General features: G+C 42.7%; 2 protein-coding genes and 1 pseudogene across 7 annotated transcripts; all 3 read right to left on the bottom strand.

Moving 5' to 3' along the window:
• Nucleotides 1-1,772: 1,772 nt before the first annotated feature.
• On the bottom strand, nt 1,773-5,193 carry LOC133899685 (uncharacterized). Of its 4 annotated transcripts, none has more exons than XM_062340724.1 (4): nt 4,366-5,193; nt 2,876-3,409; nt 2,637-2,780; nt 1,773-2,094 (listed from the first exon to the last, which is right to left on the bottom strand). In XM_062340724.1, exons 1-3 carry the CDS (start codon nt 5,191-5,193, stop codon nt 2,673-2,675), a joined length of 1,470 nt encoding a protein of 489 aa, XP_062196708.1. In that variant the 3' UTR covers nt 1,773-2,094; nt 2,637-2,672. The 4 variants fall into 4 exon arrangements, with proteins under 4 accessions (XP_062196708.1, XP_062196709.1, XP_062196707.1 ...); XM_062340725.1 differs by having other exon boundaries at nt 1,773-2,091; XM_062340723.1 differs by having other exon boundaries at nt 2,674-2,780.
• A 2,179-nt stretch (nt 5,194-7,372) lies between these two features.
• LOC133898412 (receptor like protein 22-like) lies at nt 7,373-15,297 on the bottom strand (annotated as a pseudogene).
• Nucleotides 15,298-16,105: 808 nt separating this feature from the next.
• Nucleotides 16,106-20,399, bottom strand: LOC133899543 (polycomb group protein FIE2). 3 transcript variants are annotated; one of them, XM_062340537.1, is made up of 14 exons: nt 20,256-20,399; nt 19,720-20,089; nt 19,196-19,261; nt 18,981-19,106; nt 18,502-18,582; nt 18,336-18,428; nt 18,038-18,113; nt 17,873-17,952; nt 17,698-17,769; nt 17,420-17,479; nt 17,146-17,242; nt 16,798-16,861; nt 16,632-16,691; nt 16,106-16,462 (listed from the first exon to the last, which is right to left on the bottom strand). In XM_062340537.1, the coding sequence occupies exons 2-14, from the start codon at nt 19,906-19,908 to the stop codon at nt 16,387-16,389; spliced, it is 1,140 nt and encodes a 379-aa protein (XP_062196521.1). In that variant the 5' UTR covers nt 19,909-20,089; nt 20,256-20,399; the 3' UTR covers nt 16,106-16,386. The 3 variants fall into 3 exon arrangements, with proteins under 3 accessions (XP_062196521.1, XP_062196522.1, XP_062196520.1); XM_062340538.1 differs by having other exon boundaries at nt 20,276-20,379; XM_062340536.1 differs by having other exon boundaries at nt 20,183-20,320.
• Nucleotides 20,400-21,682: the final 1,283 nt, after the last annotated feature.

Raw genomic sequence — 21,682 nt, 5'->3', positions numbered from 1 at the left:
AAAAGCTGGTTTCTGGTGAAATGAACTAAAAGCTGAAAAGCAGCAGCTTTTCAGAAAAAATCCATAAGCTCCAGCCCCTCCAAACAGGGCCTTAGTCTCCCTGCTCGCCCCATGTTATAAAGGTTGAAATTCACCCAAGATAGCTATTTTAATCTAGAAAAAAAGAAAGAGTGGGGGGGGGGGGAGGGAAGAAGGGAGTTGCAGCGCGGCGAAGCTCTATTATTTTTGATCTGCAGATTTTAGATCTTGGTTTTTGGTAATTTTTCTATACTTATATTTTTATTAGTAATTAAAATATCACTAGATCCTGAGTTTAGCGACATAATAGTAGTTACATTATACGAGACTTAAGGTTTAACAAAGTAATTAGAAAATGAGGTTTTTCTGTCTTTTGTAATATATTGTAAAAATGTAGTTGAACATGGTAGGATAGCCATCAGATATATAGTTATATTTAGAATACGATAGTTTCGATTATCTAGATTTTACAAAACAGTGATGTCGGTAATAATTATAGATAATTAGAAATTTTATTATTAGACTATGGTTTAATTAATTTAAATTGGTTTGTTTGCTTAGGATAGGAGCAATAGTGATTGCAGTGAACTAAATGTATTGTTAGGTGACCATCGGTTCTGATAATTTTGTCAGAGTTTCAATAATCAGAAGTATAGTTTTATGATATTAATGTTAGGATATTTTTGGATGTTTCCAATACGTTCAATTAGCTATATTTTCAGATATATTATGGTGAATGTCATATTATTTATGATCCTAGTGGTATAGATCTCTCTGAATTTTTGCATATCGTTAATATACTTAGTAGAGCCAATGAGAGGATTATAGTGAGTATGTGCAAGTGACTGATGCGTCATTTTTAATTGGATCCCTAGCAACATGAGCCTAAGCTGAGATCTATACTAAGCCATACTACTTAGGGGTATTTTAGAGAGCTCGTCCTGATTAATGCGACATCTAATTAGAGACAGTACGTAGATATAACATGTGAACGTGATCTCCCACTTATGCTGCTAGCTGAGACATGCCAAAAGGATCTAATACGTTGGGCAAGTAGTAGCAGGAACAAGTCATGTAGTGTGGATGAAACAGACCCGACAACTGTGGGGGATGAGCAGGACGTTGGAGATGTGCAAGAGATACAACCGAGAGGTGTATCTGATGAGGGGAGCACATCTTTAGCATAATTGCAGAGATGGAGAGGGAGGATTAGAAGCTCGAGAAAATCATTGCTGATGAGGATTCATCCAACGAGGAGGAAAATATTTCTGTTCCTGCAGAGTTGAGGGATCAAAATTTTTCAAAACTAGTGGTCAGTGATAGGGATCGAACACCGTAAGAATATCATGAGAACGAGGTGTTCCAGGGTGTTATGTACCATAATAAGAAAGCTGTTATTGATGCAGTGAAATACTATTTGTTGTCTATTTGGAGGCAGTTCAAGGTTACGAAATCAAGTAAAAAGGAGTACAACATCAAATATTTGGTACATGATTATCTATGGTGGGTGCACGCATTCAGGTGTACTCATTCAGGGTAAAGCGATCACTGTTGTAAACCCCCCTCGGCAGCGGTGGTAGTGCTATGTACTGCATGTGTTTTGTTTCCCTCAGAGTAAATTATGTCCGTGATAACTTTATGACAATAAAAGCCTTTGTTTAATCTCGAGAACTTACATGTGGCAAGTCTTATTTATTTGGTATTTGAGAACATGAAGTTTGCAAGAGGTGATATGTATTGGATATCACAGATGATAAGAAATGAAGTGTATTTTTCGCATTTCCAAGATCTATCTGAACTTCCCTCGAAAAAGAAAAGAGATCTGTATAAGCTGTATTAACTGGAAGCAGCCTTTTCGGCAAAAATAACCACACTAACGTCTGCTTGCTTATTTTTTCCTCAAGTTACATGTCAGACTATAGAACAATTAAATCATGATGCCCAAACTCTGCTATTTGAAGGGAAAAAGATTCTAACTGACCCTGTCTCTGTCTATACTATGATTGTATGGTGTTGCTCCATGACGATTCACAGTGCATGGCTTGGTGTCAGGACACAGTTGGGGTGGATGACCTGCTGCAACAAAATGAGGTAATTTATGAAAATGCACTAGAAAATATATGAATAGAAATAATCTCGAAATGGTAGCCGTTTGACATGTATAGTGATATCGTTTCAGGGTTGCTAAAACCAGTTGAAACCTGACAATTTTAACACAAATGTTGTGTATGAGGTACGTAAAAGGGTTCCCTCGAATGATGTTCAAGTTCCGACACAGCATTGACATAGTGCAGACACACCATTAACAAATTTGATAGACTAATAAAATGGATGCAAAGTGTCATTGTTCACTACATGTCGAACATGGAAGACAGTGCCAGGTAGAACGCAGACCAGAATACTACACATAATCATATTAAAAAAAAAAATCTCAATACTCATTATTTTGGCCTTTTGGGCAGATCATGCACCACAGTATGTTGCTATAGCTCTAAAGTGAAATGAAATGATGGGGCCCATGTAATAGAAGCGGAGTAGGAGTGTTTGAGGCTTTGAGCAAATGATGTGGGTTGGTTATTCATGAAAATGTGAAAGTGGGGGGGGGGGGGGGGGCTTACTACAACAGATGAGCATCCCATAGGATTAGAGAACTACTACGAATGCATCGCGATCAACTCATCATCTTTGCATTTTCTGATGTTAACATCCATGGTGGTATCAGATGAAGAAGGTACGATGTCACAACAATGTCGTCTTAAGGCCTGAAAATACAGAACAATAACATAGAATTTTAAAATGTTAACTTAAACAATCAATTTAATCAATCATTGATGCCGAAAGTTATTTGTAGTCATACCTTCCCAGGATCCAGATGCAGTTGTTCGGATGTCACTTTTATTAGACGTATACTCCTCAATGGGATCAATTCAGGCAAGCATTTTTTAGGTGGCTGTCTATTGTAAGTGTTTTCTGTCTTGCCTTCACCTGAAGAAATACTTTTCAGGAAGAAAAGAGCTGCTCTTTTGCACTCATCTCTGGGGTAATGTTTTGTGTTAAACATATACATATCTGTAACATTGCGACCCCTTTTCCATGATACAAATGTCTTCTGCACAGCGAGGAGGTCAGGGAGCAGTACATTGCCTTTGAACACCTGAACTGAATAGCCCCATGCAACTGATACTGTAAGCGATCTTGAACGGTCATAGCACACTGTTTGTTGCAGGATCCTGGCTGGATCAGCATCAACAGCTCGGAAGAAATGTTCCATTGCTCTTGTGCGATCCATACCAGGGTAAAGAGGATACACGTGATCAAGATGGTGCAGTGAAACTAAAGGCGAAAGTGGATGTGCTCTTAGGAGCCCGGAAATATCCCCATGAAGATCGATCTGGTCATAATAAATGCAAAAACAGATGTAAGTTCAAAGTAATATTTTTTTTGCATATTTTCAAGTAAAACTAAACGCTATTTTGATGACAATTAAAGTACTTAAGTAGCAGCAGTCTATAGATTTTTACCAGCTGCAAAGTATGAAGTAGCAGAAGGAAAAGATAAAATGGCTACTGCAGCCATGTCAACTGTTACATACAAATTGCACTACCATATGTTTCAGCAACAGTGCTATTTAGTAAACATTGATCCTGACAGGAATGACAAAAGATTTAACTTATCTGAAAGGGATGTATGGCACTGTGGCCCTAAAACTCCAATGTGGACCATGATTCCCACTCTTTAAGTGCCCTCACGTCAGCGTCTCTAGATGTACTAGAGTACCACTACAGATGTACTAGAGTACCACTACAGATCAATTCTTTTAATGATTCAGCACTACAAAGTTGCAGAGGTTAACCAGTAACCATCACTTTGTGTAGTTCTTCATTTCTCGAGAGCATTCTAAAGGATCAGCATTTATCCGAGGATCAACTTAAAAAAAATTGCTAAGAAGTTTATCTAATATTATAATTTCATTATTCGGAGACTGGCAGCTTAAGGTGCTTGTTGGCCGCATGCTTCCTACTCGTACTGGACAGGCAACCAGATGGTAGTAATATCTAATCCAAGTTCAGTTATAAAATCCCATCCACCAATTCTCACCAGAACATTAAATTTTAGCACTAAAACCAGGTACCTTGTCAACACAATCTAAAGCTAGTACAGCAATAGGATAATACTACCACATAAGACATCTGACTCCTATCCCAATTCAACTCAAAGAGTACCAAAAAAGTGTTTCTTTAAACAATTCTATAGCAACTCCTGATTATCAATATAAAGGAACATTCCACGAGCAAAGAAATATAAAATGAGGCTGGATTGGAGAGGGCCAAGAACTGAAGCACGTACCTGGTGGAAGCCCGGCTCATGAGTGAGCTCAACGCCGAGCTCGGTGAGGCAGGCGTAGATCCTGGCGTCGCTGCCGTAGAGGTGCGGGTACCTGACGACGCAGGAGTCGAGCGCGCGCGCGAGGCGCCGCGCGAGCGGCCAGCTGACGGCGATGCCGCCGCCGCCGTATGCCATGGCGAAGCCGTGCCACGCGTTCTGCGCCGCGGACTCGGACCGCGCGCCGAGGTACCACGGCTCGCGCCAGTCGTACTTGAGGAGCGTGTGGAGAAGGTTGGGGAGGACGAAGGCGGTGTCGTCGTCGGCGAGCACGAGCCAGCGCGGCGGCGGCTCCTCCTTGAGTTCAGTGACGAGCTCCTTGGCGATGCGCGCGACGCGGACGGCGGAGGGGAGGCCGCGAGGGTGGGAGTAGGGGAAGCGGGAGGCGGAGGTGGAGACGCGGAGGCGGAGGCCGGGCGGGAGGTCGGAGGCGGGGACGGTCACCGGCGCGTCGAGGAAGAGGAAGGCGCGGGCCGGGGCGCGGAGCCAGAGGCGGAGGAGCGGGAGCCGCAGCAGCAGCGTGCGGCGGGAGGAGGCCACGCCGAACACCACGTGACGCAGCGTCATCGCCTCCTCCTCCGGCGCCGGGGGAGGCAAGGAGGAGGATGAGGAGGGGTAAGGGAAATTCACCTCCTCCGCGCGGTTCGACGCCGCCGGCGGCGTGTGGGTGTGGGTTCGGAGGGGCGGGGCAGCGGGGCGGTGGAGGAGCTGGAAGAGGATGAGGAGGAGGGAGAGCAGGGGCAGGGCGAGGAGGAGCGCGCGGAGGGGGATGCCGTGCGACGGGGTCGCCATGGGCGAAAGCGAAGTGGTTTGGGTGGGAAGTCTGAGAAACCAACAACCGTCCGGAGAATCAGGTGTGGAGTGAAATTCAAACCTAGTCAATTTCTTTTGCATTCCTAAGATGGAATAATTATATGCTAAAGACTAAATTCCTCGTTGTGCGGCGTGTAGGTTCAGATGCAACTTTATTTTAAAACTTTAAAAAATCATAATTTTTAAATCAAGCATCTAAATTAAAATATGATTGTACTATTGTGTTTCGTGCGATAAAAGTTTAAAAAACTAGACTTCAGTTGAGTATATTTCGATGATATTTTTTTTTCAACATCAACTTTATAAAAAAAAAGTGCTTCTAATTGCATTATAATTTGTTGAGGATTTTTTTAAAACTTGCTCATATGATTGATGGTTGATAAAGTGATTTTTTTTAACATCAACTTCATATAAAAAAGTGTTTTTAGTACATTATAATTTGCGTGCTTCTGAGTGCTCCTAATTATATATCTCATACAAATAATCTTGTGCTAAAACTTTTAGTAAGTATCAATGTATCACGGGTTTCCTTCTGTGGACGTGAAGACACTAGGAGAAAGAAGATAATGCATGATTTGACATGTTTGAGAGAGATGGTTTGAGACAAATGTTCTTAGTCCTACTTCCTGATTTGTACTTACCGTCTTAATGTGTTTTTGCGATTTTTAGGTTGGAGTTTATTATGTGAGCCTAAATAAACGTTGAGCAAGGACGACAAGAGGAGATGAGCGGAAGAAGGAGAAAAAAAATACTAGAGAATCCTGATCATCCACTATTGCACAAGGCCTTCCTCCATCCACGGATCAAAAGCGAGAGCACGGTCCAAGGTCGTCGTCGTCGTCTCGTCTCTTGCGGCCACCACCGTCTTCGTGCTCGTCAGTTGTTTGCTTTGCTTCTGCCCCAAAACTCGCATCAGTTCGTCCCTGCCACGCCGACCTCCTCCTTTCCCTGCTCGAAAGAACCAGCTGCTGAAAGCTGCCTCGACCGGATCACGCACCACGTGATTCTTTTATTTTCCTCCCTTTCTGCTTGATTAGCTCCGCCACGGCACCGCAGCGGCTCATCCATGGCGTCCCTCCGACCGACCCGTACGTGTGCGACGGATCACGTCACGTCACGTCAGACGTCTTCCTCGGGTCGCCTTTGGCTGCGAGGAAGACGACGACGACGACGACGGAGCCTTTTCTTTCAGCAGCTTTCAAACGGTCGTCCGCAGCGATCGCGAGCCTGACCGCGCCAACTTTATTTGGCGCGAACCGGCGGCGCGCGTCAGCCGCCGTGCGCCCGTCCACATCCCCCACCGCTGAGCGCAGCTCCTCCCGGTTTGGGAACAGCTGACAACTGAGCAGGCAAAGCCATAGTCCCGTACTCTCACTAGTCTGATTAGCACGTCTATGCTAGTTTATTTTTATTTTGCTGTGCAGAGCGTGACAAAAGAAAACTAAAAAAAATAGTTTACAAAAATTTATACATTTTAATATTTATTTATAAATTTATCAATGTTTAACACATTCAATTAATTATAGACAAACTCGGAGTACTTTTATGCATGCATATAATTTTAGCATGTGATGAAAGTAATACTAACCCAAAAAAATTGGTTTATATTTTTTTTGAGTTTTAGATATTTTTCTTTGTATTTTAGATTTTTCCAACCGATTTATCAGTATAACTAATATTCATTTTGACATTTTTCTAAAATTTCTCGAAAATGAAAATTACATATGTACATATACGGTAAACTACAGTAGCAGAGGGCCTGAGAGGCTGCCGAATCTTGGTTGGATAGTATATGTTATTGATTGATGCCATTGCCTGACAGGACTGGATCGATCGAGGATTTCCCGCCACCGGCATCACTGTCCATTTTTTTTTGCCAACAGTCCAGTTCCAAATCTCGATCACAGGACAGACGCAGTTACGCGTGTACGTGAGTGTGTATGTACATCCGATTTGTACTTAAAAAAGCTTCTCAATCAGATTTACAAGAGGATGATGAAGAGGCAAGCACACAATTAACAAGACGCGAACACGCAAAGAGCGTGGTGGCAAAGCTGCCGGTTGCAACCGAGCTCATCCAGGTTCAAATCCGGGTGTCGCACTTTCCCGTAAAAAGATCTTAAAAGAAGATCAGATAAGAGGATCCTGTTAAAAAAAAACACAATTAACAAGACTTGCAATCTCATGCAGTGAAGCCGTATGGTTTCCAGCTTCTATTCCACCGAAACTTACTGTGCTTTGCTACATGTTAGCTCTCTACAGCTCATTTGTAACGGATATATAGCATCTCTGTTTGCACTATACTAGGTTTCTATGTTGAACCATCAACTCTCACGGTTCAGGCGAAAGTAATAATCTTTTGCTGGGGATCAGAGCATTGGCACAAGAATATGCACAACTATCACAATATATTGCTCTATGTTCATCTTGAACAGCCTAGCATCAAGACTCAAATCATTTCACAATTCTACTATACCATGCTACTAACAGTACCATTGAACAGCCAGATTACACGCGACGATGTAGCGTTCTCCCCTCCCTAGTAGTACAGATATTGTGTAAAGGCTAGATACATCAAAGCACTCCACACTTGATGTACCAAAAAAAAAAGGATAAAAACCTGTAAGTACAATACTTATGTAATGACTAAGGAAGAGACGTAGAAATACACCTGGAAGGTATATTGCACAACACATTAGTACTTCATCACAGCTCCCTTAGCTTCCAGGAAACCATCACGCATGCATTTAGAAACAACAATCAAGTTCGCGAGGCTCCTGCAGCTGCTGCAATAAACCATCTGCTGATCCAGCCCCATTTCAACACAATAGCACTTGCAAATCCAACGCCAAAACCCAGCCCGACGAAGAGAAACAAAACCACATCAGCATGATGAGAGGACTTGCTAACATTTGCCGCACTGAGTGTAAGGTGATGCGCCACAAGGTAGTTTAGACAGTGGCGGTCCGCATAGTCTTGCATTCCCTTCAAATGAACTGCTGTCAAATATGGAGAACTGACGCGATTGCAGTATATTTCCCACCAAGTGGTTGTTTGACAAGTTCAGGACGCCAAGAAAGGTGAGATTAGTTAGCTCTTGCGGAATCTCCCCTGAGAGTTGGTTGCAGGATAGGTCTAGTGACTCCAAATCAGTCATGCCACCAAGCTGGGCTGGAATTTTTCCCGTTAAGGCATTGTGTGATATGTTCAGTACAAGTAGTGATACAAGCCTTCCAATCGATTCAGGAATGGTACCCTCCAATCTATTGTTTGAGAAGTCAATAGCTGTTAGGGTAGTCAAGATCCTTTCAAATGGCATGTAAGACCCCTTGTATGTGATCTTGATAGAATCTTGATAGAAGTCATTGTACGCTAAAAAGTTTTGAGCACGGACAATTTCTCCTGTACTGTTGAGCTTTTCCATCATCGATTTTAACCCCACAAACCATTGTGATCTCAAATTACCGAAAAGTTGTTTGAGGCAAGATCGATAATTTGCAAGCTAGGGAAACATTCCTCGGATTTGGTCTCCCCAACAATATCACCTATGGTGCCATAGAATTGGTTGGACCTCAAGACGATCACAGAAATCTTGGAAAGACCCTTCAACCAAGAAGGGAAAGTGTCAGCTATCCGGTTGCTTCCAAAGTCCAGAACCTCCAATTCTAGGCAGTCAGAAAGTTTCCTGGGAAGCTGCCCTTCAATCTTATTTCCATGTAAATCTATCGTCTGTAAGGCACATCCAATTGTGATATTGGATGGAAACGTCCCTTCAAAGTGATTCTCCCTCAAATTTAAAACCCCTAACTGACCATTTTCTAGTAGACAAGAAGGAATCAGGCCACTAAAGTTGTTATGTGATAGGTCAAGGACATCCAGCGTGGAATTGCAAATTGAGAGAGGTATATGCCCATTTATATTATTTTTGGACATGCTGAGATAATCAGTGTAACCAAGATAGAACGTGAGGTTTGGAAGAATAGAAGAGAATCTATTGTTTGAATATTCCAAGATTAATGCTGACGAGTTTGGCATAGGGATCCGACCCCGAAGTCTATTGAAACTAAGATCAAGAGTTTCTAGTGTAGTAGCAAGTGGGAGAACATCTGAAGTAAGTTGCATGCCGGTGAGCGTGTTATGCGAAAGATTCAAATAGGTAAGGGTACTACTCCATGTCTCCCATACCCAATTTGGTATATCCCCGCTGATTTTATTACATGAAAGATCCAAATATGATATATAGTTAATACGCATCAAAGATCTCGGAAATTGGGTAATATTGCAAGACGCAAGCCGTAATTCGTTAGGTCCAGAAAATTCGACAGGCAAAGGGCTATTACCTTCTGCATCCATGACAGACAACTTATTGTTGGAAAGATGCAAACTGATGAGATTTCTTAATCTCCAAAACAAGGCAAGGTCCACCGAACCTATCAAGTTGTTTGAGCTAACATCTAGATATATCAAGCTTGTTATTTGAAAGAATGCTTTGGGAATAGGACCTGACAATTTATTTTCACTCAAGTCCACCGACTCCAACTGTGAAGGTACCTTATCGAACTCTTGTATAGGGCCAAAAAGCTGGTTCCAAGAAAGATCCAAGTCATGCAATACTGGAAGAGTGAAAATGGATGGTGGAATTTCCCCTATAAAGACAGTAGAAAACATTCAGTTAGAAGGTGACTCCTCTCTTACTAATATTTGAATACAAAAATGATAGTTTCCATTTTGTTCAGAACATGAATCTATTGTCCATCTGTTTTTGACTGTATAGTGGCTAAAACACTTTGCACCAATTTTTTTATTGATGTCATAAATATTTTAATTTGCACACTTTTTTGTCTTAATATCATCCATACACGTGTTGCATGCAGCGGCTGGTTGAGGTGAAGTGTCTTAGAGAAACGTTTTAATTGCTTTTTCTGACAAAAATTAGTGCAATGCTTTAACTTACACTTTTATAGTTTTAGCATCATCCTTGAACAAACCGGAAGACCCATTACCACAAAAACCTATGATGCTGCTCTCCCTATTACATGCATATATCACACATCATTTTACCATCACAAGTGTCGCATATTTCTTCAATGCCAAGCCTATCCACCAGCTATGCATATCCACCCTCCCTGTGCATTCCAGGACGGATGATTATGAAACAAACTTATTGGACATGTTTAAGTTATCGTTAGCAATAGCTATACTATTTTTACTTGATGTGTGTTTCACATTCACAATAACTAGGACCTCTAAAAGTGGTACTGGGTACGTGATGTACTCTAAAAATGCTCTCACAAGCAAGCGCAAGCCTACAAAAAAGAAGGGCGAGTATATTCTTACCATTGAGAGAATTAAATGAAAGATCCAATTTTGTTAACTAGGTCAAATTAACAATTGAACTTGGAATTCTTCCAGATAAGTTGCAACCACTAAGATCTAACCATGTCAATTCTTTGAGCTGCCCGATTGCATAAGGTATTGTCCCAAAAAACTCACTATTAATTTCCATGGTTTCCAAGTTAGTGAGGTTGCCAATTGCAGCCGGCATTAGCCCTGAAAACCAACAATCAATGATATATATGTTTTGTCAAATTTGTGAGGTTGCCAATAGAAGATGGCATTGAACCATATGTTCTGCAGTCAATCATTTTTAATGTTTGCAAGTCCATGAGGTAGCCAATTGCAGAAAGTATTGACTTTGGGAGGTTGCACTGAACCATGCTCAAGCTTCTCAAGGTCTTAAAGTTGCTCACTAAGGAAGGTGTTGTCATAGAGAAGTTGCATTGAAAGAGTGCCAAGCTCGTCAAGTTCTTGTGGTCTCCAATCCATGAGAAAATTGGTCCCAAATCACTTACTGAGTTGAACCCAAGGAGTTCAAGCTGGTATAGAGACCCAAGCCTACCGAATGAAGAGAGAAAATCCACAGAAACCAAATTCCCGTCAAGACTTAACTCCTTCAGCAACATGAAGTTGTTAGAAGAAGCTGGTTTAACATAGGAAAAGTTGGTCCCCTCGAGTCTCAAAGTCTCTAAAGAACTTGCATTAGAAAAGTCTGGCAAATGCCCTGAAAGATTCTGATTAGCAGACAAATCAAGTACCCTCAGATTTTTCGATTGAAAGGGTCTGGAGGGGAACCACCCCTCAAAATTAATACCAGAAAGTTGAAGCACAGTTAAATTGAGAAAGTCCATGAAGACCTCTGGAAATGGACCGGCTGTTACATCATCGTTTCCTTGGAGGTTGATCACAACGAGAGAATGGAGTCTCAAGAGGGATTTATGAGTAGGACCGCTCAGGTAGCAATGGGCCAAGCTAAGTACCTGAAGATGAGGAACATATGCAGCAAGAGATATGCACCACCCTTCTCCACTACTAGACAAATCCACTCCGTCAAGGTAGAGCTCTCTTAGATTGCTGAGGTTTTCCAATAGGGTATCAAAATTGGGTTCCCGCAAAAAGTTGAAACTGACAAAAGAGTTCAAACTGGCAAAACTGCCATAAGAATAAGTGGAAAGATCCAAGGAGCGAAGGCTCACAAGTTTCTTGATGCCAATAGGCATCTGGCCTTGGAAGCCCGAATTCGAAAGGTTTAGGTGGGTTAGCGAAGCAAACCTCTCGAATCCAGTAGCTGGGATGTTGTCTAACAAACCTGTGACGAGTGAGTCTGAGTGGTCTCCACTGAAATGATTCATGCTAAGGTCGAGGCGTCGAAGGGATGTGATACTAAAGACCGCAGGGTCCAAGCCATTACTGGACAAGGAACGCCCATTGAGGTCGAGCACCGTGACATGGCCAGAGGAAGTGTCGCAGCCAACACCCTCCCAGAGACAGCAGTCGGTGCCATCTCGCCATGACGAAAGCCTGGTGGTGGATCTACGGAAGGAGAAGGACTTCTTCAGCTGGAGAAGCGCCTTAGCTTGGTTTGGATGGCACCGAAAAGGAACAGGCAGGGGGAGATTGAAAGTGCATCTAGGCCTCCTAAGTGGGTTTTGGCTTATTGATGACAAAACGATTAAGGAACTAATATGTTTATCTAAGTTATGAACATGTTTAAGTCTTAGTTGAGAAGACATATGACATTTGACGCCCGTTGAAACGAAAGGAGAAGCAACTAATAGTACTCAATAGGATTTAAATTCTTTTATTTTTGAAATTGAGTCTAGGATAGCCGCTCTATTAAGAGGGTTGCATTTGATTGCTTGATTAGTGTCTCAATGCTCAAGATATCCTTTAGAACCAACAAGTTGAGAGATACACTCATCCACGGACACCGGGTTAGTTCTGTAAAAGTTTACTGAGTCAAGATACTCCGGTGTTCACCGGATACTCCGGTACTCAGTGTTTAGTCCGGAGTCTCCGAGGTAGACTCCGGCAGAGAGTCTCGGTTCCGATTTATTTTTATTGGAAAAAGACCGGAGTCTCCGATGTTCATCGGATACTCCGGTAGTTGGTGGGTTTTGAGGCCGGAGTCTCCGAGGGAGACTCCGCCAGAGAGTCTCGGTTAAGTCTTTATTTTTATTAAAAAGACCGGAGTCTCCGGTGTTCACCGGATACTCCGGTAGGAGAAAAAGTTTTAACCGGAGTTTCCGAGAGAGGCTCCGGGAGGGGTGTCTCAGTTAGCATTTAATCTTTTTGATAAAAAAGACCAGAGTCTACGGTGTTTACCGGATACTCCGGTACCTGGAGAGGCCGGAGGGTCCGGTTAGTCTCCGGACTTAGTCTTTTTGAAAGCCCTGTCAGGGTCGGAGACTCCGGTGTTCACCGGAGACTCCGGTAACTTAACAGAATTGTAACGGCTAGTTCTGACACGTTCTATAACCGTTCTGACGCCGTTTTTGGATTTGGGGCCGGATACTCCGGTGTTCACCGGATACTCCGGTCAGGTCTGACAGAACAGTAACGGCTAGTTTTTGAGAAAGGGCTATAAATACTTCCACACCCCATGGCATTTAAGGCTTGCTGTTGCTGGTGAACTTTAGACTCTTTAGCACTTTAAGAGCATTCAAAGTCCCTCCAACCACCTCTAGTGCAAAGTTTGCAAAATTTAGTGAGTTTGTGTTTGGAGAGGGTTTAAGCCACTTGAGCATAGAGTTCTTCCTCAAGCATTCGCTGTGATCATTACTCTTGAAGCTTCGTGCTTCTAGACGGCAAGACGTCGCCCGTAGAGCACCTAAACTTTGTGGAGTGCCACGGGAAGTTTGTAATCAACTTCGAATTGAGTAAGAAAATTCTAGCTTGATCTTTGTGGTCGCTAGAAGAGGATAGGGTTGGAAAAGATCCGGCTCTTTGTGAGCTCCTCAACAGAGACGTAGGTACTTCTTTGTGAGGTGGCCGAACTCCAAGATAATATCTCGTGTTCTTGTTTGTGCAATTTGCTTAATCGTGTGAATTTGTGATTCTTCATATAAATTGCCCTAGTGATCATCTTACTAGTATTAATTGTTATTTTAGCTCTGTGATAACTAGTAGACCTAGCTTCAACTATAGATTCTAGCTACTTGTTTTAATTCGTAGTTGTTCTTGATTTACTGTATAGACCGGAGACTCCGGACTAGATCAGATACTCCGAACCAGACCGGAGTATCCGACCTTCACCAGAGTATACAGCAGATTTAATCAGCTATTTTAGTTTTAATTTTCAGAAAAGCCTATTCACCCCCCTCTAGACACTTTCAGAGATGACTAAGGTTACCAGCATCTGCACGGGCTCTAAAGGTGGAGAGTAGTATGTGGAGATTTGCAAGAAAGAGTAGTAATGCACAGCCGATGGAAGCCATAGTCCACAGAAGAATGACACATGCACACATATAATGGTAGTAGTGGTCTAGTAATGCGTGACAGATTGTCATACAACATATTTGTTCCGGCTTTCGTAAGTCTTGGTCCATGAATCAAGTTGATGGTCTTAAAGTGAAAATTCTAAGTCTTTGCTCCTGCGGACACGTCAATCAAGCAAGATACAGACATACACTAGCGATGGACTACACAACCGAGTCTTTTTTTAAGTACTAGTCAGCCGCACACATATATGCACACACCCACCCACATGGATGTGTCCTAGCACACGTATAAATAAGATTGGAGGTATAACCTCACATAACGTGGGCATATGCTTTGACTACTTTACGCAGTAATGCACCAATGCGTGCATGTACTATTCCTCTCGAGATTTAATCCTAAAAAATACGAGTACCCGTGCCGAGTGACTCGAACCTAGTTAGGCATGTTCCACCACAAGAACTCTAACCAACTGAGCTATCCTCGGTTCGCCACACCCGAGTCTTGATTGATCTTTCGTTAATGGCTGTTGGTATCATCCACTACTACATAATATAGTGGCCTGGTAAGTGGAGGTCCAACTATCAAGACTTCCAAGTCAAGTAAGCAGCTACGTACCGAGGGAGGTGGAACTGAAGAACAAATCCATCTGGGAATTGTGATAAAGTCCAAAAGAGAGGAACATCAAGCTCCTGTCGTGCTTCATTCTTTGGTCGGAGCGTGGAACGACGTCAGGATCCTGCTGCTGTGGAAAAGATTACACTACGACTTGATTTATCTCATACAAAATTTCTGACAGCGCTCCAAGAATTAGTGAGAAGAATAAATAAAAAATGCAGTTCACCTGGAGGTCCCCCAAGCTCCACGCCGCGAGCTGGAACAACGCCAAACCCTGCTCGAACTCCCTCGATGACAGCGGAAGCTAAGATTCGAGCCCAAAATCGAGGTTAGTAGTATTGGATTGGTACCTCTTCTTGCGCTCCTCGATGTTCCATGGCCGTAACACTTCTCGAATAACTTCTTCGCGGCGGCGGCGGCGACGGCACGCTAGGCCGGACCCGCCGTCTTGACCTCCGCCAATCGCCCAATCCCTACCCCCTCCTCCACCGCCACGAGCTGCTCGAGAGCCGACCGAGACTAGCCGGTGCGTGGTGAAGGGTGACGTGCACGAGGATGCCGAGAGACCGAGCAGCTTCCTATCGGAATTGGATCCTCTCACGTCGTGCTGAGAAAAACAGTAAAATGAGTCTACTGTTAACGTACTGTTTATGATAATACTGTGTGTAATTACTGTTTACAAAATAGTGTACAGGTTTACTATTTATTCATCTACTGTAGCTCTAAATCTTCGTTTCTGAGACAAAATCAGAGATATTGTAGCTCTCTAATTTTGCTCTATGGACGTCAGAGAATCCATTCCCCTACCTATCACCGACCCACACTCAAAAAAAGAGAACAACACGCTTTAGCATTCTTCAGACATCAGGTTGTCCTTAGAGATCAAGCATTAGCTCGCTGGTGAGTCGCCAGGTGTGCGATGAGCCCAACCGCATTAGAGCGCTGCTAGACGCGCGTGCTCACTTAGGCCTCTTCTGCTCCAATGTCGCAAGCGGTAGTGTAACGTTTCCATTGCTAGTAAAGTCTGTAGCTCCGTGAGTTTATCGTAGTGTGTGTAATTTATAGGTCTAACGTGTATGTAAAGGTGTGGGTGATATGAGTTTGCACGTGCATTTAGATACTACAGCTGTACTGAGTAAATAGAGGATGAAAAAAAGACATCAGGTTGTCATTCTCCTCAGCTGTATTGTGTATAATTCATAGGTAAAAAAAGACATCAAGTTGTCATTCTTCTCAGCTGTACTATGTATAATTCATAGGTCTAACATGCGCGTAAAATTGTGAGTGAATGTAGATGATATAAATTTACACGTGTGTTCAGATATTACAGTTATATTGAGTAGAAGAGGATGAAAAAAAGATATCAGGTTGTCGTTCTCCTCGTTCTCTCCAAATGGCGTTTCGTTTGGATGTCACCGCCAAAACCAGCAACAAGTTAGGGTATAAAGGTATAAATCAGGCTTCACTGATGCTAGAGATTTAGGATAAACTACAAACAGATGACAATGATCTCCAAAGTTCCAATTGAGATCCAGCCTTCTTTGTCCACAGCACATAACAATAGAGCAACCATCTTAACTTACAACATTCAGAGCATACCAGAGCCAACATCCTAAACATTCAACATTCAGTTAATCAACCATTCAGACTTCGAAACAACCAAGTTGCAGTTTTGACCAATGATAAGGCTAACCAGTAGGAATTAAACCAACGAGAAACCCCCAGGTCAAGCTTAATCTGTCTGACATTGCCACCGCTGGCAGGGCAGCTGCGCTTGCTTCAGTTTTTGGCGCTTGGATGATCCACTTCGTCCCATCGCCATATGGTGCCATCCTCACCAGCTCCGAGGATTGTGCTGGAGAAGGAAAACGATGTCACATTTCTACGCATGCAAGGCGAAGACAGAAAATAAAAAGAAATGCATGCAGATCACACGCAATAGGAACTATCTCTCCGTCAGAATAAAGGAAACAAAATGCTACAGTAGGTGATGCATTATGAGGAACAATAAGATAGCGAGGTACCTTCCATCAAACGACACTGCAGTCTGCCTTATTGCTGATTTGCATTGCGGATTAGTTAGCCTGGAAATGATTATGTGTTGACATCCAGAAGCATAAGAGCTACTAACATGTAGCACGAATACATGCGGAGGACAAGAATAATTGATGTTCTTGCAGTTAAAATTACCGAGCAATTAGAGAAGGTGGGCTGGACTGTACTTCCCAGACATAGATTTTACCTTCACGGTTGCCTGTTTGAAGCAGTGGATAATTATGAGAGCCCTCTACTTAAAAAAAAAATTATACCTCTAAATCTAATCAAACATATATGAATTTATTTTCAACAACATAAACTGAGGACTAAGAATTAGTCCACAGCAAACTTTTATTGAAAATCAGTCATATATGTATGTGTGAACACTTTGTCAAGCAAAAATATCTCTAACAACTTGTGGTGTATAAAATTTACAAACTAAAAATAATAATCTTGCATAAAACTGTTCTGTCAGAAAACAGTCCCAATAATAGATATTACCTATTGCCAATTGATTGAAGTGAAAATCACATGAAAATTTGATAAACCAGATATCACACTCTGGCACAGGGTACTTCTGAAGAATATCAATGGAACCCTATATAAGGAAAGAGAAAATCATATTACTTCAGAGTATAAATTTAGTATAGGGTTTTAGTGTATAGGCAGGGGCACTTAGGAAGAAAAACATCACTGGAACTAATGCAAACTGCAGATAAGTATTATAATATAATGGGTTAAGGTCTACAATTCTAGAAAGGTTAAATTATATCACCTCCCCAGGACTTTGTTCTTTTGTTTTTGGTTCCCAAAGCACAATTTCATTGTCAACACTCTGCAAATCAAAGTTAACACAGATCAGATGCTTGCATCATTCAGGAAGTTACCAAAATTAGCATAGTGAAAAGAGGTTAGGTTGTAATACTAATCTACTGTTTAAAAAAACTGCATACTTGTACAATGCGATTCTGGTATTTTGAAACAATAATATGCACCCATTCTTTGCAGTGTGCACTAGCAATTTGTATCCTTTTAAAGAATGAGGAATTTCACCTTTGACAGGATGAAGTCACCAAGCCACCTAGTACAATCAACATAATTAGAGTGTACAGCAGCAATTAAGACCTGAAAGGAAAGAAACAGGTTCATATGATGCCATGAGGACTAATAAGCACCAGTAGTTAGCAAAAGTATGGAATCATATCTGTTTCATAGATGCTTAGCATACCGGAAATTGGACATATTTTGTTGGAAACTTTGATGGAAGGTCAGTCCATGAATATGATTTGTCAACATATGGCCAAAATTCTGTGACAACATTGAAAGACTCTGTCAGTTATATGCAGTAAATGTAAATATGAAGCCAACTTGAAAGTTGAAATAGTTTTCTAACCTTTAATTGACCAGATTTTCACAGTGTTGTCCATGCCACAACTTGCAAAGCGTTCGATATCACTAGGGTGGAAGTCCTGCAGCGAAAATAGAATTGAACAGTATTTAAAGGAATCATTAATGATGTAGTAGTCATTATGAAGCCAAGATCTTATTTTATCCCTGATGTAATGAACTAAAAATTGGACTGCTAAATAAGAAAGGGTAACATCAGAATCTGGAAGAGAAGTATCTTCAGGGCATTTCCAAATGAGTTATATTGTAAAAAAAGGTTATATTAGGAAGCAGGAGCTACTTACAACACTCAATACTTCATTCCGATGACCTCCTGCTCCAGCAAAAATCAAGATGCAAATCCCTGTATGGACATTCCATAGCCTAACAGATTCATCCTATTCAATACCAAGCGAAACAGCGTCAGAACAATAATTGTACGTCCAGCCTCAGAACAGGTTATTTGCCAACCTTGCTTGCAGAAATGATGAGCGAAGGCTTCAGCGCTTGAGTTCTTATCTCGTTTATTGAATCACCATGGCCAACAAAGCTCTGCATAATTTTGTAAACAGAAATAAGATACTCACTATATGCCCCCTGATTCATAGTTTAGATGATAATTAAGTGGTAAGCCCAGTCCCATGAGGCCCTGACTACATATCACAAAAGTATATCCAGTACGTTATACATGTCTTCACTGTAATATAGTAACTGAAGAACTGAAGTATTCAACACCTACAATCTTCTGTGAACAAAAGTTACAGTTTGCTAGTGGTATTGATGCATAGCAAAAAGACTATTCCCTAACCAATGTAATTTTTAAATGACTTTTTTGGAATGGACAACAAAGGTAAACTGGCATTTTTCAAGCAAATGAAGCACTGATTTATGCAAAGGACACTTCATTCAACTTTGCAATTGGAACATAGACAAGTCTAGGGGTACTAGACCTTAGCCAACTTCTCGGTGGCGCAGTTGATGACTTGAATGATCCCATTGCTTCCTGCTGCTACCAACAGCGGCGAGCCATCAGCATGATCACGGGCCCAGCTTAGAGTGTAGAATGACTCATCCTTCTGAGATACATAGGAATCACCAGAATTAGAGAAAGCACATTATCAAACTTATATTAGCAACCACAGGCATTGAGCATTGTCTATCTTACATCCTCATCAATGTATGCTTGTAGAAGAGCAAAACTACCATTCTCAAGGCAGCGGTAAGTTGTCACCTGCAAGATCAAGAAGCAAGAGAGGTGACTTATCAACACGAACAGGGTGAAAGTAGCAAGTTTTCATCTTAAGAGACACTAAAAGATTATCTTGTAACCAGAGTAATATTACTAGTATCTGATTCCTAACTACCCTTTCCCCAGTTATCGATTTTTTAATCAAAAGTGGCAGTTTTTCATCAAATGTATCAGAATGTACAGCGAATTCCACCATCCCTTCGCAAAACAGATTACAATATGGTCAGAGATTACAGACCTCAAATTCCCAACCAAACAATGAATCAAAGGTTCCAGCGTTTGATCAACTTTGAAAACCAAAAACTACCGTTCCCCAAAATCGACGAACACCCGCACCAAAATTGTAGCTGTCCCCAACCATTCATCATCAAGAACTCCCCAAACCTCAAGAAGACATAATGACAGCAAGCAAGCAAGCGAGCAAGAAGTCGGAAGCTTACGCGGTTGCCGCCTACGGTGGCGAAGACGTCGTAATAGCGGGCGTCCATGAAGTTGAAGCCGATGGCGTAGAGCGGGCGCTTCCCCTCGGTGTGCTTGCCGCAGGGCTTGTACTCCCGCTTCCGGGTGGGCACGAGCGACCCCTCCGCCGCCTCGCACCCCAGCCCCTGCCCGGGGCCCAGCTTCGCCATGAACGGCAGCAGCGCGGGAATATCCGGCTCCGGCAGGGCCTTCAACTCCGATGCTTTCCCCTCCTCCTGCTCCTTCTTCCTGGACGATGGCTTGGGCTTCGGGATAGCGGCGGTGGCGGTAGCGGCGGCGACGGAGTACTGGCGCGGCGGATTCCTCCGGCGTGGCTGGAGCGGCGCCGCACTTCGGAATTTTAGGGTTTCAAAGCACGGATTAAATAGAGGATTAGCGCTTGATCCTTCTTTGGAAACCAAAAAGGAAAGGAGGCTTTCACACCTCAAATAAAATTGAATCAAATCTTCGCTAGAACATCGAATGAAACAGCTGGACGCGGATTCAAATCTGCAACCTTTTCGGGTAGTGCCTTACTGGTGTCGCGGTGGAAGTTTCGCCGGCGGCGGAGAGCCGGAGAGGCGACCGCGTGGCGAGAGGGCGAGGGGTTTGGGGGTTTGGGGAAGAACGTGACGAAGGGTGTCTTCGAAAAAATAATAAACTTCTAGCGGGGGTTTTTGGTAAAAAATGACGTTCGATCTGGTGCCTCGAAGCTAGATCGGACGGTAAATCGCGGAATAGGAAAAAAACGGATTGCTGTATACTCACCCGGGTGTCACTCCCCCTCTAAGAGCATCTCCAACTAAGTCCTCATATTTGACCTCCTATTTCTTTTATTTAAGGACTTCTCATCCAGATTTCATCCCCTATTTCTCAACGTATTCCAACCGACCTCTTATATTTGACCCCCTATATTCGAATCATCTCTATTTTATTAATATCCGGTAACTCTCTCTCCTCTCTCTCCCCTCTCTTCCCCTCTCTCTCTCCCATCTCTCCCAAATGAGGGGTTGGATGAGGAGCCTCTAAATGTAGGGGGTGAGGGAGGAGATTTGAAGGCTCCTCAAATATAAGGGGTCGGATAGGGGGTCGGTTGGAGATCAATTTTTATCGTTTTTTTCCTCAAATATAGGATAGGGGGTGAGAAGAGGGCTTGGTTGGAGATGCTCTAACATTCCTTTTCCTTTTCCCATCCTATTGGTGCCGCGATTTGTGCTAAAAAACTTCTTCTCCGCCTCTGGCAAGGGTCATGACGAGGTTAGGATTAGGGAAATGTGTTTTTCCGATGTGGATTCTGTTGGGGAATAGGTTGGTTAAGTTAGTCTTAAAAAAAAATTCTATCCAATTTATTTAGGAAACTATGTAAGAAGAAGATTATAGATCGTTATCACTTGATACGTGGTGCAGTGTAAAAAGAGTTAGAGTAGACCGATCTAACATCATACGTGTCAAACTTCTCGAACAACTTCTCGATCAGGTCCGTGATCAGCATTGCGTAGGTGATTACGCTCCTCGACCAACTCCGAGCAGGTGGTTGTGCTCCTTCACCAGTTCTGAGTAGGTGATCGTGCTCCTCAATTAGTTCATCGACCAGCCATCAAGCAGATCTGTCGTGTCCTCGACCAGCTCCGAGTGGTCGCGTCACACTCCGTGACTAGCGCTGAACGAGAATATCAACCAGCCGAGCAGTAGCGTTAAGATCTACACATCGAGGAGATCAACACCGTAATAGCAGCAGCGTCTCTACGGTATCCACACATACTGGGCGAAATCGTCAAGTGCCAATGTGCTAGCATTGTGCGCGCGGCTAGAGTTTTAGAAAATCATGTGAAGGGTTACGGTTAGGGTTTTAGAGTGACTCTTTTCTTTTTCCCCACGCATGCTCCACCTCAGAGCTCTCCTTATATAGAGCTTGCTAATGGACTCCTATGATGAAAGCCCTTT

This window comes from Phragmites australis, chromosome 18 (genome assembly GCF_958298935.1).
Source record: "Phragmites australis chromosome 18, lpPhrAust1.1, whole genome shotgun sequence".
Lineage (NCBI taxonomy): Eukaryota > Viridiplantae > Streptophyta > Magnoliopsida > Poales > Poaceae > Phragmites > Phragmites australis.
Note: the sequence above shows the minus strand (reverse complement) of the source record. Positions and strands in the feature narration are given on the sequence as shown.